Source organism: Corvus moneduloides, chromosome 25 (assembly GCF_009650955.1).
Source record: "Corvus moneduloides isolate bCorMon1 chromosome 25, bCorMon1.pri, whole genome shotgun sequence".
In the NCBI taxonomy this organism is placed as follows: domain Eukaryota; kingdom Metazoa; phylum Chordata; class Aves; order Passeriformes; family Corvidae; genus Corvus; species Corvus moneduloides.
Genome location: NC_045500.1, coordinates 1874974 through 1898077, shown reverse-complemented (window position 1 = coordinate 1898077; position 23104 = coordinate 1874974). Strand labels below are relative to the sequence as shown.

The following is a 23104-nucleotide window of genomic DNA, read 5'->3' as shown; positions in this document are numbered from 1 at the left end:
TGGTACCTTGCTTTGCGGCTCAGCATCACCTGAGCTGAGGAGGACGGGGCTGGAGTAGAGGAACCCCCGTGCACCAAACTCTCCCACTGAGCCCAAAGTCTGATTGCATCCCTCATCTCCAGCACTTTGCTCTACTGCTCATCTCCACTCCCTTTCATGTGAGCACATTTTCAGTTCTGGGAGAGAAAACTAGAGGGGCTGGACAAGGGCAGACAGGCCTTGGGCTAGTTTCAAGGTTGGGGGCAAACCAAATGCACCTGGTACCTTATCATTTTGGCATCTTACTCATTTAGGATGCAAATACTGCCAACCATCTGGAGCTGGAACAGCCCATCAATTGCTTGGCAGATCTGAGGGCTGTCATAGAAACAACTCTGTCCCAAAAGCAGTGCAGGAGCCGTGGTGTGCAGCAGGCCCCTGGTGCATGTCGGACCCCTTTGCCCTTGCATGGTGCTGCTTGCATACAAAAAAAGTGCCTGCAGAGCTCTCAGCTCCCCCAAAATTATCATCATCACTATCATCATCATCATCATTTTCTACAGAGTAATAGGAAAACAAAAGCCCGGGTATCCAGAAGTTGATATTCCTGTAACAACCTAAACACCTGGGGAGTTTGGGTCATGGAAGAAGGTCCTCTCAGTCTGAGGTTGGTGTCTTAGTCTCCCTTTCTCTGCTTGCCTGGCCTTTGCTCCTATAGGGGATGAGATTTCCTAGTGGTTTCCCATTTCTCTCTGGAAACAGCCAGTTCCTGCAAGCACCCGTATCTCACTTCCCTCTGTTTCTACTTCCTTATTTTGAGCCACTAAGGGAGTGAACAGCAAGAGATCCACTGATGATTTTTAGGGTAAAATCTCAGGTAGGTTGCCTTTATTAAAGATAAGCTAAGTACATAGAAAACATAAGCTTTACTCAGGCAGCAGTTCACAGGAACTTGGCAGAGGCCTGCCTGCATTTCAGAATCCTTCTCCTTTTTCTAGATGAAAGCCCTGCAGAAGGATTTGTTTTTCAGACAGAAGGCAAGCCAAGTTGGTGATTTCATCCTAAGGCAGGCTGTGTCAAGCTGGTCCTATTCAAACATGCAGGAAATCAACCCTGGAGCTCGTTCAGAAATGAGGATGGAGCGTCGGGGTAGAGAGAGGGGCCCTGAGGAGGACAAGAGCTTGGATTGTGAAACCAAGTGCAGAACAAGCAGAGAAGGTACCTGCTGTCAGGAACCCATCCCTCACCCTGTGCAGGATTAACTGGCAGGGTTTCAAGTAACATTTTTTACTTTTCAGCTCTTCCAAGCAGCTCTCCCATCTCTGTCCTCACCAAGTGCTGTGAGGGACACGCACGGCACTGCTCTGGCAAGGGGTCAGGTGGCTACCACAGGCCGAGGAGAATTCTCCCAGAGTTCCCTCATTCCAGTAGGCTTTTTTCTGTTTAAAGCAATCATTGCTAATTAAAGCAGTTGTTTTCTGAGTGTAAATGAGGAGAGGAGAGGAGAGGAGAGGAGAGGAGAGGAGAGGAGAGGAGAGGAGAGGAGAGGAGAGGAGAGGAGAGGAGAGGAGAGGAGAGGAGAGGAGAGGAGAGGAGAGGAGAGGAGAGGAGAGGAGAGGAGAGGAGAGGAGAGGAGAGGAGAGGAGAGGAGAGGAGAGGAGAGGAGAGGAGAGGAGAGGAGAGGAGAGGAGAGGAGAGGAGAGGAGAGGAGAGGAGAGGAGAGGAGAGGAGAGGAGAGGAGAGGAGAGGTTGCTCTGAACATGGGAACAGGGAAAAGGGAGAGGGAAATGGAAAAGAGACTGTGAAGACTTTCTTTACAGACTGTCATAATGCTCTCCACTTAAACATTCGTGGCGCAGCTATGGAACACCAGTGATAGAAGGGAGGCAACAGATGGCAAAATTCAGAACATTTGTCCTTGGGTCTGCTTCAAAATCTCTGAGCTCTTTGGACAGTCCATTCCCAAGCAGCAAGGGAAGGACTGTGGAGAAAAAATTGGCATCATTTTATCTTCTGCATTTTTGCAGCTGCCAACTTGCCTGTTGTTTAGTGAAGACATCACTCCAAGAACCTCCATCGCTCTGCAGCAGGCTGCGTCCAGCGGGTCACAAGGGAAACTCATGAGAAAAACCTGCTTGGGATCTGTGTGTGAGTGTGTATAATCCTTCATCCCTAAATAACATCTGCAGGGGCTTCTGAGCAGGGGAGGCAGCGTTTGCTGTCACTGCTGGAAAAAGCTCAGACCTGCCCCTTTGCACTTACTCTGTCTACAGAAAAACTTCAAGGGCTCCAGTCCTTCCTTTCTAGCAACTGCTTTCCTGAATCCAGATTTTAGTGGTTTGGGTTTTATTTAAATCAAGCACTTTCTGATGTGAATAATACCAGCAAAACGTTTGTAACTTGGTCTGGAAGATGGGAAAAATGCAGACACCAAAAGCCAAGGCAGGCTCTTAAATGTCAATGCTCATTAGGCACTTTTTAGCATTAGGGCCTGGTGCTGGAATCTGCCCATGCAGGCTGGAGGATGAGGAAATATTATTTGAACACATCTGCTCCAAGAGATACTGTCAGACTTGGGGAGCATCTTGTGGTAATTAGAGGAATTCATTTCATTATTTAGTCCAGCAGTGTTTTTTTCCTGATTGGTTTTTTTTTTTTTGTTTTTGTTTCATACGTTTGTTTGTTGGCTTGGATTTTTTTCTCTTTTTTCTTTTTTTTCTTTTTCCTTTTTTTTTTTTTTTTTTTTTTTTTTTTTTTGTGGGATCCATTAAAATTTTCCTTTCAGCACTTTTTAACATCTGAAGAGCTCCCTGGCAATATTAAGACCCTGTGTTCTCAGAGCACCTCCCTCCCTGCTGCAGAGCACGTGGGTAAGAAGCATTTTGGAAGTCATGGAAGAGAAATGTGCAATCAAGTATTGTACTGTAGTTTGAGTTTTGGGCTGGAAATACAATACAGTTGTAGAACAAAATTGCCTTTCCTCTTTCCTGTCCCTGCCTTATCTCCTCCCTCTTCACTTCCCAATCCACACATCTGCATCTGCTCTCCAGATAGAAGCCCCCATGAGACCCCCATGCTGTGGTTAAAGCAAACCAGTTACCTTTGAGCCTCCTGTCCAAAACACTGCCCTGAGATCTCCCCAGTCACTGTTTTTGAGTGTTCCATACTTAGTGGGAAAGAAAGGGGTTGAACTGGATCATCCAGATTATGTCCCAGGCCAGCAGCACCTTTCCCCCTCTCTTTCAAGCTGCTTTTGCCAAAGTCGGGGTGGTACCTGTGTTCCCCAAATCAAAACTCATCCCTCAGCAACTTCCGTCTCCTGAGAAGAACCACTTTACAAAATCTATTAAAGAAAATAACAGCTTTAAGCCCTTCTCTTTTCACCCCTCCCCCCCCCCCCCCCCGCCCCGGAAAAGGGCCCTCCAATATTGTTTAATTAAAAGCTCATTCTTCAAGGCTCATTTGATGTCAGCTTTGAAATTCTGTGCATTTCGTTTCCATTCATCTTCCTCTGTGTGTTTAATTCAGTACATTTCCAAATAGGGTTTCTGTGTGCTCACTCCTTGAACCTCAGTGCTTTGTGTAGCACTGAGCAGTGACAGAGTTATGTCAGCCTCTCTGCTTCACTGGGCACATTTGTTCCCTCAAAATCAACACAGCAGCTGGAGACACTGACATCTGAAACACTCCTGGTTCCCTTTACAGCACAGAGTGCCTGGCACTGAACTCAAGCCAGAAAAGCAGGTGCTCAAGGATAATGGAGCCTTAGCCAAAAAAAGAAAAGAAAAAAATCCTAGCTAGGAAAAGACAGGTTCATGGGCTGGTTTTGTGACTCCCAGTTTGGCTACCCAATTGGGAGCAACTCCATGGGGTGGTTTTATTGGCATGGAGCAGCTCTATTGGGTGGATGTTGATTGGGGTGGGTTTGCTTAAGGTCAGGCTTGGGTTGGGGGTAGCTCAACCAAAATCTTCCAGTGAAGCTAAACACAAGTACCTGGCTAACCTTGCCTTCTGCTCCAGGAGCTTCTCCAGCCCTTCCTGGGAAGGTGAAAGCTTGAGGGAAAAGGCAAGGATGTTATACTGGGGAATGTGGCTTTGCAGGAGTTGGATGTTGGAGAGCCTGACTGAAAATCCTCCTTCTCAGATTCAGGAGACTAAGCTGGGCAGCTGGGAGGATCCAGCATGCTGGAAAAGCAAGGTGGGATGTCAGTGGTGCAAGAAAATGCTCAAGCACAAATGCTGTGTGAATTGAGGTGGGGGATAAAGCTGTGCAGTGTTTCTGTCTGATCACTCTCTGGGGAGTGGAGACCTTGGGAATGCTGCTGGGAGAGCAGGCAAGGGTACGTGTGTTTCAGCTTTTTGAAAATAACTCACTTTGAGACAGCAAAGGTCATCCAGAAAAGAAAACCTGAGTAGAGACCAAGCTGTAAGAAACTTGCAAAAGTAACGCAGGGTCTCACCCCACTCCTTAGTTTCCATTTTCAGCACAGCTGGCTTCTAGATCCCGTCCTTGGGTGCCCAGGGATCCAAAAGCCTTTTTCTCACCTAAAGCAGAGGCAGAAAACAACCACAAATGTCTGTCTTGAGGAATGGAAGCTTTTATGGGAGCAGCTCTGTTTTGTATCTTTAAGATGAGCACTTTGAGAGGACAACATGACCAGAAGATGCTCGAAGTGCTGGGGAGATGCAGCATGAAGGCAGTGAAAGGTGGGAGTGAGAACTCGTGTGTGGGTCCCTTCCAACTCAGAATATTCTGTGATTCTGTTTCAGGTGCCACGGAGGTGGGCTGGGAGGGTGAGGGGGCTGCTCAGTTCAGTGCCTTTTGCCTGAAGCATTAACGTGTTCATGCCGAGGTCTGAAGCATTTACATTTTATTCCTCACTTTATGTGTGTGCACAGCTCATAAAATCAGTGATGTGGGTGCCCAGTGGAGATGAAAGCTTCCCACCTGATGTGTACGGTGAATAACAACGATAGTTATGTTGCACATTTCAGAATTGTTCCTGCTCTTCTAGAAAGACGAAGCTCTGCCATGAAATGGTGGATTTCCTTAGCTTTGGCTGTTTCTTAGCACCCGTGTTAATTTTCATACGGCTTTTCCATTTGTTTTTCTCAGGTTTTTGGAAACAAAATGCTTGAAGGTGACTGCCTGGCATCTATGTCAGTGGTGAAACAGGGAAGACTGTGACCTAGGAGTATGAAATTGGGCAGGTTTCCCCTGTCTGTGCTGAGCAGAGGAGTGATATCAGGGGTCTCTGGATTAGGGGGGAGCCTGTGTTACATTCCCAGTCTGGCTCTGTCCTCCCCAGACAGGTGGGAACAGACATGGTGGTGTGGGGCCTGTGTCTTCAGGAGTCATTTTTGTTGTCTGATACTAAGAAAGGAGTGGTTGTCATGGTTACCTGCCTCCCTTTCCTGGTCTTGCCAAATGTCTTCTCTGGAGCCTTGGGCTTGGAGCAGGATTCAGCATTTCCCTCCTGCTGAGATCACACTCTGCTCCAAGCACCTTGAATTTCAAATGTGCTGCTCTGTCACACTGGGGTGACATTTGTGTACTTGGGTGTCTCAGGAGCCTTTGGTGCTCCTGTCTCCTTACTGATCCTTCAGGACAGGAAAGAGGTGATTGAAACGAAGCCATCTGTGGGCTTATTTGGGGGTGCAGCCCTGTGTTTGCAAGTGCTGTGGGGTGTCTGGGTGGGTTCTCGCTTCGCCAGGCCATCCATGGGCTCAGGGGCTCAGTACAGACAGTACCTCCCACAGAAAAACTCCCAGGGATCAGCCCAGCTCTACTTTTCCTCTCAGTCTTGGTTTTTAATATCAAACCAATGTGGCAAGTTAGAAAGTGACCTGAACCACAGAGGTCAGTCTCCACAAACCTTTTGGATTGAATCTGATTTTTTTTCCCCCCTTTTAATGCCTTTTTTCCTTCTTTGCGAGAAGAGGAAGCTTGAGTGAGAGGGGAGCAGGTTAACAAAGAGTCTCTTGAGGGGTTTTTTGTGCTGCCTTTGGTTGGCATTGCTTCAGAGAGGTAACTGAGCTCTGGAAAAGGGCTCATGCAAGTCATGCTAGAGTCCCATGCAGCAAGGGGGTGCCAGGGATTGCAGCAAGTCACGCTGTAGGAATTCTTGGAGGAGGAAGGTGAAGTGTCTCAAAGAAAACATAAGCTCATGTCCCTTTTAACAGAGCACATTTCAGAGATGCTTTAACAATTGATCAAAATCTAAATGTGCAGTCCACTATAGGGCTTGGCAATGGGTTATTTTATAGACTAACAAGTGGGAGCTGTGTTAGGCTGAATCCCTGAGCTGCAGGGAAGGTGGCTATCCCATGAGGAGGGATAACTTGCTCTTTTGAAATCAGGTCAGTTATATTTACCATTTAAGGAAGATAAATCCAATTAAAATTATGAGGGTGCAAGGAATCCACTGTTGCTTTCTTTCTGTTCAACTTTTATAGTAATAATCATTACCAAAACTCCAGGAATGAGGGGCAGGGGAAACTCTGTGCATAGACAGCCAAGTGTTACAACACAGCTCTGGCTCGAGCTGCTGAGCCCCCTCGGAGCCTGGGCTGGAACATCTGGTCCATGTCCTGTTGGAAGGTCAGCCTGAACAGCCAGGCAGTGGAATCTGGTCCTGACTGCTGCACAAGGGCCTGGGCTCCTGGGGCTGGACAGCTGTGTCTGGAGCTGGGAGTCTGCAGAGCTTGAGGTGCTCCTGGGGAAACAGATCGGCTTGTGAGGTGGTGTAGGCAGTGACCCAGTCTCCTCCATTCCCTTCTGGCTCCTGGATGGCTGGAATGCCTCCCAGGAGAGCACTGGGCTTCCCCAGCCCTCCCAGCAGGGTCCTGGTGAGGTGTTCTTGGCATGACATGTGAGTGTAAGGAGGTGGTGTGGTTAGGGCAGCAACCCCTTCCTACTTTGTTGGCTCTGTAGCTGGGAAGTGGCCAGGACTTGCTGCTCTGCCCTGCTTACCTGGGAAAACCTCTTTGGATTAACTAACCTGCCCAGCATTTTCCAGGAACACATCCATTTTTCTGCACACACCCCCTCACTCTCCTGAAGTCCACATCACACTGCTCTCACACCTGTCTGGGAGCTTATTTGGAGCAGTGGACACTGAGCAACTCTGGTTGTCCTCTGAACTGACCTGGGTCCCTCTGGAGACGGGGAGGGAACTGGTGCTCTGTGCACCTTAGGGTGAGCGGTGCCACAGGAGTGTGAAGGCATTAGTCTTTTAATTAGCATTAACAGGACAATTATTATCTTAATTAAAAGACTGATAGTAATAGACTGTCATTAAAAATGACACTGAAGCTGCATTTGAGGTTTAACTGCTGCAGTACCCTGACTGAACTGTATGGTTGTTAATCCTCAGTGAGGGTGTTCTATTTCCCTGAGTGATGTTGATTTAACATTCGGTAAGTGTCTTAGTGAATCTCTATTAAAGGCATATGTGGAAACCTTAATTTGAAGCATTACAGAGGAGAGTGAGATCTTCAATTCATAAAATCCTTTTTAAACACTGTGAGCTCCAAAATCTGGCCACTGCCAAAGCAAACTGTATCCTGTAAACTCTGTGCCAGATGTCTCATGTGGGGTATGCTTAAGGTCCAAAGAAAATAAGAAAGAAGGGAACAGTTTGGCCACTGACACCCCAATCCAGCCTATATAAAGGAGTTTCGTTTCCATTCAGGAAATAACCTCTCCTGGATGGATCCTGTTCCAAATGTGTCTGCTGAACAATCCTTCTCAGCAACACCTACGCCTGTGAGCAGAAAGAGGATCTCGTGGGAAGGTTTGGGAGGAATCTTAAACCTCTTGAAGTTTGAGAAAGAAGAGATAGTAAAGAGCTGAGAGGTGTTTCTGGCTGTTGGGTGTAGCACGGACGAGTGCCTGGCATGATGCTGGATGCAGAGACTGTTCTGATGTGCCCTGGGTGTGATATGAGATGAAATTCAGGGTAACCTCAGACTCCTGTGTGTAACTTCCACTCTGGAAAGGGCACTCCAGGATATTCGGGTTAAAAAGAACTCCAACCCTAACACTTAATCCCTAACACTATCTAAAACTAATCCTAACCCTAAACATTAGACTAAACCTAGATCAAACTATAACCCTAGCTATAACCAAAAAGTAACTCTGAATGTAACCTAACCTTAGACACTAGGCTTAAACAAAAAACGTAAATACTAACACTGGGTAGCCCTAACAGCCACAAGCACTAACCCAAAAATAAATAGTAAACCCCAAATACAAACCCTACACTAAGAAGCAATAACAGCTGACAGCCCTAGCCCTAACATTATCCCTACAGCCAAAACCGACATCTAAACACTAATCCAAACCATAATACTAAACCTGAACCTTAACCTAACCCTTACATAACCCTACCTCAAACCTTAACCCTAAGTCGAACCCTAACACTAACCATAGCCTAACCCTAACACCACAAACATAACTCTAAATATAGCCCTTACCTTACCCTAACCGTAACCTCCTAATCCCAAACCGTAAGCCTTGCCTTGCCTTGCCTGCTCCTCCTTTGACCTGCCCTGCTTGTCAGCCCCGACCTTGCACTGCCTTACGGACACATCTGTGTCCCTCCCTTGTCCCTCCTACCACTCTGTCACCTTGCTTGCCATGCCCACATCATCCCCCACCGGGACTTTCCTACTTTTTTTTCCCTGGCCTTGCTTTGCCTTGCAGGCCTCTCCTTGGACTTGTTTTTCCTTGCCTCCCATAACCTTGCCTTGCTCTGCAAACCAACCCTTGCCTTGCCCTGCCCTGCCTGGACCCCCCTTTCCTTGAGAACTGCCTTCCACACCCATTCCCTGCCTTAACCTGTGTGCTCCTTTCTTCCCAGGCCTGGCTCATGCCTTGCCTTCCTCTCCTTTGCCTTGCCTTGCTTGTCCAACCCCTCTGTTCTTGCCTTGCATTGCCTCGTAGAACCGTTCCCTCCCTTGACTTGTTGCCCCTTCCCTGCCTGGCATTTCCTTGCCGAGCTGTCCCTGGCCTCTCGCCTGGCCTACCTTCCTCTGCCTCGGCCTTGCCTACGATTTCTGGGCATTCTCTTGCCTTTCCTTGCTCTGCTTTCCCCTCACGGCTCTTGCCTTGCCTTCCCTGCAGCTCCCTTGACTTGCCCAGAATTGTCCACACTTTGACTGCCTGGCTCTGCCTGCAAGGAAGGCGAGGGAGACGTAGGCAAGGGAAGACAAAGCAATGGTAGTCTAGGCAAAGCTGGGCAATGGGACTGAGGGCAAGGTAAGGCCAAGTGACCCAGAGTGCCTTTTCTTGGGAAGCAAAGGATGCAGTCGCAGGGCTGGTGGATCGCATTATAGGACACCGTGAGGAGTTCAACTCCAGCGAGACATTTTTTGTCCTGACAGCTCTTGTGTTGGAGCAATTCTTGGATGTATTCAATACTGGAGGTGGTATCCAACCTGCAGCTGGCAAGCTCCTGAAAGAGGGTGGCAATGCTCTCGCATGAGAAGGAAAGCACATAGCCCCAGTGGTTCAGGTGCAGACAAGAAGCTGCCTAGTGGAGATCAAGGGCAGCAGCAACTTTCTGTCCTGGCATATTTGGTGTGGGAGCATTCCCTCAACTTGTACAGTTATGGAGCTGGTATCCATATTTTGAAGGTGGTGTCCTGAAAAGTTCAGTTTGGCCAAACATTTCCGCCTTTCAGAGGTGGTGTTTCTGAAATTTCTGGCAGTACATTTATTTTCAGCAAGGTAAGCAGCTCAGTCTGGGTGTGCAGCTGGTACAGTGCCCAGAGCAGGTAACACCCAGTACCAGTGTTCTGGTACCTTTGTATGGGATCAATCCCTGGATATTTGCTGTTTGGGAGGAGGGGATCCCACTTCCTTTGAGATGGAGCTCACAGTTCCTCTCTTTGGCAAAGAAACCAGTCTTGGATCCACACACTGGGTGCTCTTGGTGAATTTACTCACTTTTCCTGGTATACAATTCTGTCTGTCAGAGCTGTTGAACCGCTACAGTGGGAATGCAAAAGCCAAGCTGGTGAGCTTTTTGTCCTGGTACCTTTAGTGTGTGAGCAGTCCCTGGTGCCGTTCATTTTGGCTCCTGACTCTGGGAGATGGAAGGATTATGATGGTATATATCATATATGATATACCCTAGAGCTGAGAGGGAAAGTGCAGATGCCAGGGTGTGTGGTGCAGTTCAGGTTATAGCCAGCAACAGCTTTCTCACTTCTGTGAGCCCTGTTTTTGCTGGATGATTTTGATTTTGTAGCTGGACTCTGTGATAATGAAAAAAATTATTAGCAAAAAGGATTTCGTGTTGCCGTTTGAGTGTGGTGCAAATAAGAGTTTGTACTTGGAAGGGGAAGGTCCGTGAAATCTTTCTGTCCTGACAGTTCATCTGAGAGCAGTAACGTTTTCAACTGGGTTCTGCCCTTCGGTGGTTTAGAGATAGGCGAGGAGCTTTGGCTTCTTTTGCGAGTCCACAGCGCCATTGTGTGGTGGTTTTTTGAGCGCTGACCATTGTCAGGTTAAAGCCAAGAGCTTTTGTGTCCGGGCCCTGTTGGTGTAGGAACAGTGAGTGTAATGTAGGGGTTCCCTGGTGGATCCTGGCTCTTCGAGAGTGAAAGAATGTGGTGCTGCATATTCCTGAGAAAGGAAGGCGAATGTGATGAGCTGATCAAAACCCCCATGCCCTGTCTCCCTGCCCTGTTGGTGGGAAGGAGGGAGGGGCTGGTGGAAGAACAGGTGTTTTTAAGGGCTTATTTTACTTCTCATTGTCCTTCTCTGACTTTGTTAGTAATAAATTCACTTTGTACCTCTAAGTTGAGCCTGTTTTGCCCTTGGAGTGTTTTCTCCCGGTCTTTAATTCACGACCCCTTTGTTAAGTTTTTGTGTCCTCTGCCCAGCTGTGGCAGGGGAGAGGGAGTGAGAGGCTTTTGTGGGTGCCTGGTGTTTGGCCAGTGTCAAACCACGACACCAGCCCAGGTCCATTGGGATGGCAGCATGACCCCCTGGCCTAAGCACCACCAGTTTGGTGTTATCTGCCAACTTGGCGGGGGTGCCCTCTGCCCCAGCTTCCCGACCATTAGTTAAGGAAAATGTTCAACAGGATAGGTCCCAGTGCTGATTCTGGGAGACACTGCTTATTCCTGACTCCACACTAGACTTGGTGCTGCTGAGCAGCAACCCTGGGGCCCAGATGTCCAGCCTCTTTCAGTCCTGGTCACTGTTGGCTCATGCAGTCCGTGTTCCTTTGGGTGAATTGAACTTTGTATTTAAAAAAAAGAAATTGCCAGGTGGGCACATGCAAGCCCACAGCTTTCAAAATCCCATCACACCAACATCCCTCACTGCATGTTTCTACCAACTGCCCCAAAACCTAAAGAGAAGGAAACATCCTGTAAAATATTCATGAAAGGCCAAGAAGGGGTTTTAATTATGGCTTTGGGTCTTCTGCTTTGGGTCTGCTGGTGCCAAATGAGTGTTTCCTCCTTTTCCTTTCTGACTGGTGGTAGTCCCTGCTCTTCACAAGCTGTCTGCAGAGATTGTCACCCTGCTGCAAGGGCCTGCTCTTCCGTCTCTCTCTTGGCAGGGGTTGTTCCCAAGCAGCCCTGTGTGCTGGAGCATGCTGGCAGCTCCTGTTGGAGGGCCCTGGAGCTGTGGCATCCCTGTGAGTGTTGTCATGACCTGGAGTGCTCGTTCTCTTCCTCCTCCTCCCTGTTGAGTTGCTGCAGCTGGGGGTGTTCATGAACCAGCTGCGCCATTCATTGCCCCGCTGCGGGGATCTGCTCACTCTCCTTCTCCCTGGCACTGTTCCTCTGGCTGTGCATCACCTTAATCCTACCAGGCAGACCCTGTGGTCCTGCAGAACCTGCCTCGCTGCTGGGCTTTCCCCCTGACTGAAGAAGGAGTGGATGATGAAGAAGCTGCCATTTCTTCCATTTGCAAATCCAAGCACCTGAAGAAAAAAAGGAGTGACCTCTGTTTAGGGCATTTCTTGCAGACTCATCTGGAATTCAGTCATTTTTTTTGGAAAGGTTTTCTATGACAGAGAACCAAGGTCACCAATGGGAAATTCAGACACTTGGGGTCTTCCTACCAGGTCTGTCCCTGGTCATAGCAAGCCCTTGTCTTTATACCCCCTACAGCCTCCATTTCACAGAATCACAGAATGGGTTGGGTTGGAAGGGACCTTAAAGCTCATCTCATTCCAACCCCCTGCCATGGGCAGGGACACCTTCCGCTACCCCAGGTTGCTCCAAGCCCTGTCCAACCTGGCCTTGGATACTTCCAAGGATCCAGGGACAGCCACAGCTGCTCTGGGAACCTGGGCTGAGGCCTCACTACCCTCACAGGGAAGGAATTCCCTTCCTTTATATCTAATCTAAATCTTCCCTCTTTCACTTTGAAATCATTACCCTTCGTCCTGTCACAACACTCCCTGATAAAGAGCCCCTCCCCATCTTTCCTGGAGGCCCCTTTATGTCCTCTTCTCTGCATAAGCCAGCTTCAGAGAGCAGACAAGGAGCAGCTTACACAGGGCAGCAGCCTAAAGCCCAGCAAGGGGAGAGAAGAACTGGTGTGGGACACTTCAGAATTAACAGCACTGAAGGATGCAGGGAGGAATTGTCTCCCATGGCAGAAACACTCAGGAGGATGAGAGAACAAACAGCAAAGCCAGGAAAAGGAAACATTCTGAACACGTCACCCTGGTTATTACCTGGCATAGAACAGCAAATAGGCTTGCTGCCCCAGAACTGTGTGGATGCCACAGCTATCTACAGCCACATCATTCATCTTGTACCACTGCCCATTGCTCACCTGTAAAGGAAGGCACCCATCTCTGGAGAGGAAGGGCAGTGTTTCTATACAAAAAACTGCCAAACCAAGAGTAACCAAAACAAGTCCAATCTAGTCCCAAAGGAGGAAATCCCCCAAAGCCTTGGCTGCCAGTAACACTGCCAGGTCTGTCTTCCCAGCATACATTTTTCCCTGTCAGGAGGGAAGTTGCTCTTCACCTTTATGTAGCAGAAAAAGTGTCCTTCAAGACAGGTGTGACCGCTGTGCACCACAACAGCATACAAGGAGTAGAGGAGGGGTTCTCCAGCTGTGTCAGACATGTACGGCCGAAGATCCAAGAACTCAGGGTACCCCACAACCTATGGAGAAACCAAGATGGCTCAGAAATGATCCTGAGCTACCACATGAAATAGCCTTCAGCAGGTCATGGTTTGGGTGGGAGGAAACTGTTCCCTGCCAAAGCAGCTCTGCCAGAGCAGAGTCCAGGCTGGTCTTCCCATGGGAAGATTCCTCTCCTCAGAAGGGAACACGAAAAGCCCAACATGAGCAGCTTGTGACAGAGCACACTGCTTTGGGGAATCTTCTGCTCCAAAGAGGAAGTTGCACTCCGGCCGCATACACACCTGGCTGATCTTCCTGCTGGTCCGTTCATCAGCCCTTCCCAGACACACCGTGAGGACCCTGGGCTCATGATGGATTGTGACCCTCTTGGAGGCAGCAACCTTCTTCTTACACCTTGAACCCAAGCACAGAGCCGAGTGCTGAAATGCACCCAACCTTGCCTCAAGAGGGCCAGACAACCTTTCCTTTCTCACACCCTGGCACTAACATCAAGGCTATTCCAGGCCGTAAGGCCATATTCAAAAAGGCCGTATCTCATTATTGTGCATTAAACCTCTCGGAGAAACCGATCCTGCTTGATTTCAGCAGCCCCTCATGCAGAATCTGGTGTTAATATATGGTAAGAAATCTTCTTACTCGCTACACTTGAAGCACTTTTTCCCATCCAGCTGCTTGGGTGTCACAAAGTCCTCCAGAGCTGTGGTGAGGGATGAAGCTCCCTGGAGGAGTGAGAAAGGAGCTGCTGAGCTGGGGGAAATGCCCTCACCCGAACATTTCCCAGGAGCCAACAGGAAGACCCAGGCAGCTGATGCTGAGGAGAGCCACCAGGACCCCGCAGGCAGTGTTTGTAAGGAGACAGAAAGAGGGGTGTGATACTGAACATTTCCCTGTGTTCCAGGGGTTCCTGGGCCATCTAGAGCTCCCTCTCAGGGCCACTGCTCAGTTCAGCTACTGATGGAGTGCAGGGGCATCAGCAGTGAAAACTGATCCAACCCGTCAGCCTGGGAGCCAGGCAGGACAAAGGGAAGAGGGAGGTGAGTAGGTCAAGGGTGCAGAGGGGATAATGCTGCTTGTTCAACTTAAACCCAGCACCATAGACAGACCAGTGCCATGGCCTCTGCAGAAGGACACTGTCCATTCCACTTCCTACTCACCACCAAGATCCCTTGTGCTCGCAAAAGAGGTTTGTAAGACAAACGCTTTGGTTCTGAAAAGCTACAGGGGCCTTGGGACCTCTCGAAGCACAATTGCAAACGTCTTACTTTGATTTTCAAAAGGATATCCAGGAAGGCCATGTAGAAATCAGAAACTGTTTTGCAGCTCAGGCATGTGACTGGAAGGAAAATCAAAATGCTGAGGGAAGTTAATTGGTGTCAGTTTATGCTCGTGGGTCCTCCTACGCCAGTCATCACAGGACCAGCTGCATGTCACAGGGGGACAGAAGGGCACAGAAAATGCCAAGAAGAGCAGCAGTTGTGGAAACATACCTCTGGATCTCAGAATGCCCCGAAATATTTGATGGATGATGGTAGTTCCTTGGGAAGAGATGTCCAAGCTGGAAATAAATGGCAAGGCAGAGAGTTACGTCCTCCAAGAGTTTAGCTTAGAAAGCCCTGGGCGGAGGTTTTCCTTGATGGGAGTACTTCAAGGAGTCCAACAGATTAAGGAACATTGGAAAGGGAATTTTCTTGTGCTTACTCGCTGCTTCCACTCAGACAAGCTCTCTGCATGGCACTGAGAGTACACCGTAAGAACTCGTAGGCATCTCCTGGTATGTCAGGCTTAAATTCTCCTATGACTAAGAAAGAAGTTAACAGTTCTTCCCTCAAAGAAGGAAAGAACCTGCTGAAGCACCTGAAACTGCTTACATTTGAGGTCCCTGATGACAGCCCTAGGCCGGATGGCACTGGCTGAGGAATACAGGACCTTCCGAACGTGAGCTTCCATGATGCACATCATGCAGAAACCTTGCTGATGACCTGAGGAAAGAGGGAAGCTTCTTAGGTTCGCAAAACAATCCCCAGGTAGAAAACCTAATGGAGGTCTTGAAGTTGTAAAGACTCTCTGTTCCTCTTCTCCCGAAGTGCCAATGTCCTGACAAGCCCGGGACACTTTAGTGCATAGAAAATGTTCTTCGTAGGGAAGCTAAACTGGCACAAGTTTTCTGTGCAGTAAGCTAAGAGGGTTTAACTTGAAGGGACAGGGACCCAGGGCTAGGAAGAGGTGCCTTTCTGAAGATGAATGCACCTTGATAGGACAGGTGGCTTTTAGTTTGAGTGCCTGAGGAGCATAAGCTCATGGGGCTAACAAAGAAGGGCTGCTGTTCTCCTAAATCCAATTGCAGATTCTGGGAATCCTTGGGATGTACCCAAGAGATTTAAAAGGAGATATTCCTAAAAGTACTCACAGAAGCGGCTGTGCTGACGAGAGAGCAGGTAATTAGCCAGAGGGGGTGTGTATGTCAGGCACTGCAGGACGACGTTGAGGTAGCAAGTACTACCAAGGTTGTAAAGTCCCGCTCCAGGTCTCCGTTTTTGCCTCCAGTCCATGCAAATCTTCTCTGGGGGAAAAAGGGTCTTTTGTGGTGGATTCATTCCCTTGCCAATGACTGCAGGCAAACAACATTTGAAAAGAGGTAAGACAATGGGTGACAGGTGCACTCTTCTCTGGGTAATGGCCAGGCAGGGCCCAGAGAGTGGTGGTGAATGGCTGCATCCAGTTGGCATTTGGTCACTTTGTCCCACAGGGATTAGTGTTGGGCCCAGTTCCTGTTTAATATCTTTACTGATGATCTTGATGAGGTGATCATGTGTACCCTCAGTAAATTCACAGACCACACCAAATTTGGTGTGAGTGTCGATCTGCTGGAGGATAGGAAGGCTCTGTCCAGAGGGATCTGGACAGGCCGGATCAATGGAATGAGACCAACAGTATGAGGTTCAACAACACCAAGTGCCAGGTCCTACACTTCAGTCACAATAACCCCATGCAGTGCTCCAGGCTGGGGGCAGAGGGGTTGGAAAGTGGCCCAGGCGAGAAGGATCTGGGGGTGCTGGTCAACAGTGGCTGAACGTGAGCCAGCCGTGTGTCCAGGTGCCCAATAGCATCCTGGCTTGTATCAGGAGTAGTGTGGCCAGCAGGACCAGGGAAGCGATTGTCCCTCTGCACTTGGCACACACCTCAAGTGCTGCATCTAGTTTGGGGCTCCTCAGGTCAGGAAAGACATTGATGTGCTGCAGCATGTCCAAAGAAGGGCGGGGAAGCTGGGGAAGGGTCTAGAGGGTAAATCCTATGAGGAGCAGCTAAGGGAACTGGGATATTTTATCCTGAAGAAAAGGAGGCTCGGGGGTGACTTTATCACTTTCTAGGACTACCTGAAAGGAGGTTGTAGCCAGGTGGGGATTGGCCTCTTTTCCCAGGCAACTACCGATAGGACAAGAGGATATATAGTCTTGAGCTCTCCCAGGGGAGGTTCAGGTTGGACATCAGGAGGAATTTCTTCACAGAAAGAGTGATTAGATAGTGGAATGGGCTGCCCAGGGAGGTGATGGAGTCACCATCCCTAAGGTATTTGAGAAAAGACTGAGTGTGGTGCTTAGTGCCATGGTCTATTTGACATGGTGGTGTTTGGTCAAAGGTTGGACTCGATGACCTTAGAGGTCTTGTCCAACCTAATTGATTCTGTGATTCTTTATGTGAATATTGTTGCTTGAAAGCTTTTTTAAATGCTGAGTTCACTATATGACACCAAGGACAACAGTTCTAATCACCAACCCAGAAACATCAGGGGACGCCTAACACCCCATTGACATCTACTGACAGGGAAACAGTTCTGGAAAACAGTCTGTTCCCCTGTTTAATCTGCCAAAAGTCCAACAAATCCACACTGATTTCTGGGCCTCAGGCCACCTTCCTTTCCCTCTAGAGCCTTGGATTATCAGATCTTCACTTTTCCTGGTTGTAATGTGATGAAAACAAGCAACACCTGGGCCTGGCTGCTCTCAGGGAATGCCCCAGAATTCACTCCAGGCTGTCAGCGCATCAACACTTAGGGATGGAGCAGTGGCCATGTCCTTCATCCGTGGGCAAAGTCCAAGCCAGCTGGTGAAAATGTTACTCAAAGAAGTCATTCCCTGCTGTAGCCATTGCTCCTCTCAGGTACGGAGTGAAAAGCTTTGGATGACAAAGGATATCAGAACCTCCTCCAGAAAGATCCCCTGTTGGGAAAGAAAATATTCGTAGCTCAATAAAATGATTTCAAAAACCCCAAATGTTACCCAAAAAGCACCTTCAGCTGTCAAAAGCATTTTGTTGGTGCTTGTAGCTGCTGCCAAGGACAAAGAATACTTGGAAAAAGGCAGGGGAAGGAGCCAAGTTACCCCAATGGCCAGCTTTTGCTGGCCCACTCCTCAGGACACCAAGCATTGGACAGGTGAGATCACAATCGCCAGTCACAGGTTCCACATCTCCGCCACTGGTGTGACACTTTTGTGATACACAGCATCACAAACGTGGGATGCATCCTGCTCAAGAGGTCTTGGTCTGCCTCACGCTGGTGGGTTGACCCTCACAGGCTTGTGCTAATTAAACAGCGTTGTAATGCTTTATTTGTATGGAGATGGATTTAAGGGTGGTAATTAACAAGCTGCATTAAGATGGTTTCTCCAAGGATGTTTCCCTGTGGATCCCAATGTGTTTCCCAAGTGCTCCAGTGACCAGGTTTTACTTTAACAAGGTGTGAAGTGCCATGGAAGGCCAATGGCAATAAATCCAGGATTTTGGCATCATTGCCACATGACCCCTTTGCTGAATCCCATTGTTTCCTCATCTCACAACCAAATACTCCAAGATATCCCACTTGGACAGCGCTCCAGGGTGGAAATCATCCTGTGAGTGCGGTTTGGCCACAGAAATCAGTTGGAAGGGCTTCGTTTATTTCGTTTTTTTCAAGTTATTTTATACCCCCAAATGTCTCTCAGCTCACAGGTTTTCAGCTTCATGACATTCCTCATAGAACGACATGAGGATTAAAGTGTTTCAGAAACATAAAGTCCTCTGCAGAGGCCCAGGACAATCCACATTTTTGTAAAAAAAAAAAGCAATTTCATCCAGATCTTATGAAGCAAAATCATAAAAATGCCCATTTTTTCATCACCTTGTCTCACACCATGAAGTTAAAAACATTTTTCCTCCACTTCCTGCCTCAGAAGGAGTTTTAACTCTTCCAATAACTTAATCTTCATAGTCTTGTGACCCTGTAAAGTGTGGTTTTGGGGGTAAAAATTAATTAAAAGCTACTAAATCCTGAATGCTGGAGGTGGAGGGAGGGCACCGGCCTCCCTGCAGGGAAGCTGCAGGATGAGGGACACTCACTGTGGCTCCAGGGAATTGCTGTTTTGACTGAAACTGATCCAAAATGTTCTTTGGGTTAGAAAGGGGTGAGAAGGGGCCATTTGAGGCAGCATTTCATCACTCCATGGGGTGTTATTGTTGTCTTTTGGTTTTGATCTGCCTTGACAACAGGGAAAACACATCAAATCTCTTATTCTTCAACTTCTGATTGACTTTGAAGCCGTTTATTAGCGATTCCCCTGCTCACAGCTGGGGCACACGGCATCACTCCTGCTCCTCTCCCATGGCAACGGAGCATGGCCCCCAAACACGACGGGGTGCCCACAAGGGAATGTTGACCTCAGTCCCGGGATCGGTTGCCAACAACAGAACTTGGCCCTCAGACCCTCCCAGTCCCTGCTAATGCAGCCCTCGGACATAACCAGGTGCCAGCAGAGGAAATGACCAAATGACCACGTGCCAGCAAGGGAATTTTGCCCTCAGCCATGGCCAGGTGCCACCCACGTAGCATCCTTTTGTCCCTGATCCCTCCGCATCAAAGTAAGCGCTTTTATTTAAGGAATAGCAGATATTTACATTTACAGGGAGAATTCTGGCCCCTGCAGGGAATGATTTTCAAGGTTATTTTAAAGATTATTTTCAGGCCCTGGTGTTCACTCCTGCACCTTAATTAGTGAGAACTGTGCTCCTTTGGAACCACTGAAAATAATATGGAATATTTTGGGCCTAATTTAAGGGCATTTTGCCCTTGTGATTCCTGTGCCTCCATCGAGCACCCCCGAGGTCATCTTGCAGGGGCTGCCATCCCTCATCGCTGTGATCACTGGATTTGATTCACTCAACCCCTCTCACAGAGATCCAGGTAGCTGCAAAACATCGTACTGCACATATCCCCCCACTGGGGCATGACAAGGGGGGAAATAGTCATAAATATCATTTCTGGGGATGACAGTGGAAGGTATTTTTATCTTTAGAGTTTAGTGATGTAGTGGACGTTTGCTTTCCTGTTTTCCTTGATCTTTATCAGTAGTTTCATATTGCTGCACCTCCAAATCCAGCCCAGATCTGCGGAAAAGAGGGAAGACATCAAAGAACAACCCCAAAAACACAGTTTCCCACATCTGCTCTTCAAAAGGGGTTTAGGAGGAGGCGGCCTGGTGCTGATTGCAGGTTATAGTCACAAAATCCTCAAATCCTTCCAAATCCATTTTGCCACAGTGGAATTTTAGGGATAAAAGTGCATAAATAAGTGATGTTAAAGGTGAGTTCTTGCCAAGCTTTGCCAGCATCTGGATCCAGGTCCTCCAGGTGTTTAGGATCTCCAGGACCATCCCATGCCAGGCCCAGCCAGCAAGGGTCACCAGTGCCCCTTGGTAAGCTGAAAATGAGCCAAAACCCTGCTGGTTTGGGTGAGTTCCTGCAGAGAGAACTTGGAGTGAAATCCATCCAATGGACAGACGAGGAACCATCCTGAAACCTCTCCAGGTTCCTGGTTGTGGGTTGATGCCCCTCGGAGTAGTGGACCCTCCTCTTGAGGAGTCTGCTGGTCTGGTCACCAGCATCATCATCATCATCATCAGCCCCCTGCTCTCCTGACACAACCTTCTCTCTCTGTTCTTTGCAGTTGACAGAGATGCCAATAACAGCTGGGCCGTGCCAGATGTGCTGTAGTAAGTCCCACGAGTTTGGGATGGGAAAGGGGATTCCACCACCCTCAACCTCCGTGAGGGCTTCTCTGGTGCTGGGCTGGGTCTCCCAGAGCCAAAACCCACCTGAGGTGTCCTCCAAAAGGGCTGAGATGTCCTGAAATGGGTGGAAAACATCCTCCAAAGGTCTGGAAACACCCCAATAGTACAGAGAATAATGATGGAATGGGAATAAATCCCATTTTTCAGTTATTTTACCCAAAACTATGGCATTTAGGGCTGCATTTGCTGCCCAAAAAATATTTTGCCAAATGGTTCACTTCTTGTTCTGATCATGAAACTGTTGATAATTGTTCATTTGTACCATTATGGGGGTAAAGGAGAATAAGTGGGTGTGAGTGATACAGGAGGCAAGAACTGGCCTCTGAGCACCCACTTGATCATTTAAATTGGTCATAAAACATCATTCTTGGACCATTAATGTGTGTCCATCACTAGTTGTAGCATTTATTAACATTAATTTGTTAATTAGGTGTTGTCACTGCCTCCCTAAACCTTTTTATGTTTTTTGCAGCAATCCTCAGGCCTTGAACAATTTTCCACCTGGATCCAGAAAGGTGAGTGACAGCTCAGCTCCCTCCCTAAATCCATGCAACTTCTGTAACACAAACATTTTTTTTTTAAATTAAAACTGGATTTTTACATCAAACCTCCCCAAAGGTCACAATCTTTTTAGGTCTGAGTTCCTGCTGCTGCTCATGCAGTGCTGCCAGCAGGGATTTTGGGGTGGTTCAAGCCAAAATTGGGAACAGGGAGAGCTGCTGCCCCACTGCTGGGGAGAGCTTGGTGCTTCCTGGGGCTGCCCCTCACCACTGTGATGCCTTTTCCTGGTCTTAAAATCAAGAGTCATACACGGTTAGAAGGGGAAAAGGGATTTTACCTTGGTATTTATTTTTAAGGATCCTTAGGTGTACACATCCAGGTCATATGCATCGAGATGCACCCTGCAGAGTCTGTCTCTGTCTCCCTCCCCCCAACATTGGGTATATCATTATAGGTGTTACTAATTAGCAGATCTATCAAAGATTCCCCAATGAGAGGCTCAAGTGAGCCCCCCTCCCCAAGGAACCTTCCCCTGGATGGTTCTGTCTTGGTTTACAGAATATGTTCTGGAGAGGACCTTGGGCTCTGGGGCACACTGATCCCTGGCTACGAAGCTTCTAAAATGTTGAGTCTCTCAGCTTGACAAACAAGTCCAAGAATGTAGGCAAAAAGCACTGGGAATACAGAAGTTGTAAAAAGGTATAACAGGGGTATAAAAGAAAAGGCAAAAATCTTCATGGCATCAACTACACCCTCTTTTTTCCCCACATTTCTTTTAATTCTGCACCAAATAAATGTTCGTCCTTCCAGCCTGACCGTGCTGCTCTCTCATCACAGAGGATGCACCCAGTGCCTTTTTTGAAGGTGCTGGGGTGGTAGACCTTTTCTAAATTTCCCCTTGGAGAGCCTTTCCTTGCCCTCGCATCCTTTCCAACCCCCTCGGTGTGTTTCTGACGCATTTCCCAGGTCTGGGAGCCCTCCCCGAGCGCCGAGCTGAGGGGCCTGGCCCTGCCGGAGGCCGCCGGCGCGGGCTGCCCGTGGGGCGGCGGGGCCGCGGCGGGGCCGCCCCGGGACCTGCTCCAGCAGTGCCTGTGGGCAGCGGGCATCACCGAGCAGCTGCTGGAGGCCGAGGCCCAGCGGGAGCCGGGCAGCTTCCAGCCTCCCCCACAGCCCGCGGGGCCCGCGGCTCCCCGCAGCGGCCCGCAGCTCTGCCAGGCCGCCCTGGGCCGGCAGCCGCCCCTCAGCACGGCCGGCAGCGCCCAGCCCTTCGTGCAGCACCTCGGGCCCTTCGCCAGCCTCCATGCGGGCAGCGGGCCCGCTCAGCTGGAGGGACAGCAGGGGATGGCCACCGCCCTGCCAGCGCCGCAGGTCGTGTTCCTCCAGCAGGCAAGTGCAGCCCCCTCTGCGTGGTGGCCACCCGGGGCCACTCCCGTGCTGTCTGCCGGACAGGCTTTTGTAGTTCTCTGGTTTGAAGTTCTGGGTTTCGGTTTTATTTTTTAGTTTAGTCCTATTTCTATTTCTCTAAATGCCTATGGGTTTTAATTTTGCTAATTCTTTTCGTCCTGTGTCTTTTTATTTCTTTCATGTTGTTATTTTAAGTCCTGTTTCTTTTCCTTCGGTTCTTTCACCTGGGAAGGGGGAAGAGAAACGGGGCCAAAGACCCCAATACTTGAGTTTTTTATTTAGCTCAATCTTCACCTCCCTCTGTAGACCCCCCATTTGTGGGTTAGGGGCACACAGGCCCATTTCTGGGGTTCAGACCCTGAGAGGGGCAGCACCTTTTTCGAATCCTGGAGTCCTTAAGTTTGGAAAACCCTCGAAGATCCTCACATCTGACCCTTTTTGTCCTTCCTTGTATGTGCTGGTGGCGGGATAGAGTCCCGTCCTCCTCACGCATTCAAACCAACCTCAAGCAGCTTGCAAGTTAAAAAGAACCAGATTTAGGGCGTGTTTTCATTTTTTGTGTTGTTTTTCACCCTGTCCAGGTGCCACAGAGGATCATGCTGCAGGTGAAGCAGCCAGCCCCCACCACACTCGTCCTGTTCCCTGGCCCAGCCTCCTGTGTCCTGGGGAGTGGCCAGGGGCCGGGGCCACCGGCCCACAAACCCAGCAGCCACCCACATTCTGCCACCCCATCGTCCTGTGGCCACCAGCACCCTGGAGCACCAGCACCCCAGCACAGCAGCATCCCAACGCCCAAGGCTGTGGGAATTGAGCTGTGGCATGGTGAAAGCTTCTGGAGCCTGGAGCCAAACTGGGGGAAAGTGGACTCTTTTGTTTCTTATTTTTAATAGAACTCTTGATGCAAAGTGCCATAAGAATCCAAAGTGAGATTATTTAGTATTAAGGCTTGAGTTTAAACACATTCCCGGTCTTGTTTCATGTTTGCAAGATC

At 48.9% G+C, this 23104-nt stretch overlaps 1 protein-coding gene across 1 annotated transcript; it reads left to right on the top strand.

Moving 5' to 3' along the window:
- The first annotated feature begins 1128 nt into the window (after nt 1-1128).
- LOC116455579 (BRD4-interacting chromatin-remodeling complex-associated protein-like) lies at nt 1129-23074 on the top strand. The gene is made up of 6 exons (XM_032133574.1): nt 1129-1197; nt 2007-2127; nt 20085-20130; nt 20681-20723; nt 21676-22095; nt 22695-23074. Exons 2-6 carry the CDS (start codon nt 2100-2102, stop codon nt 22998-23000), a joined length of 843 nt encoding a protein of 280 aa, XP_031989465.1. The 5' UTR covers nt 1129-1197; nt 2007-2099; the 3' UTR covers nt 23001-23074.
- Nucleotides 23075-23104: the final 30 nt, after the last annotated feature.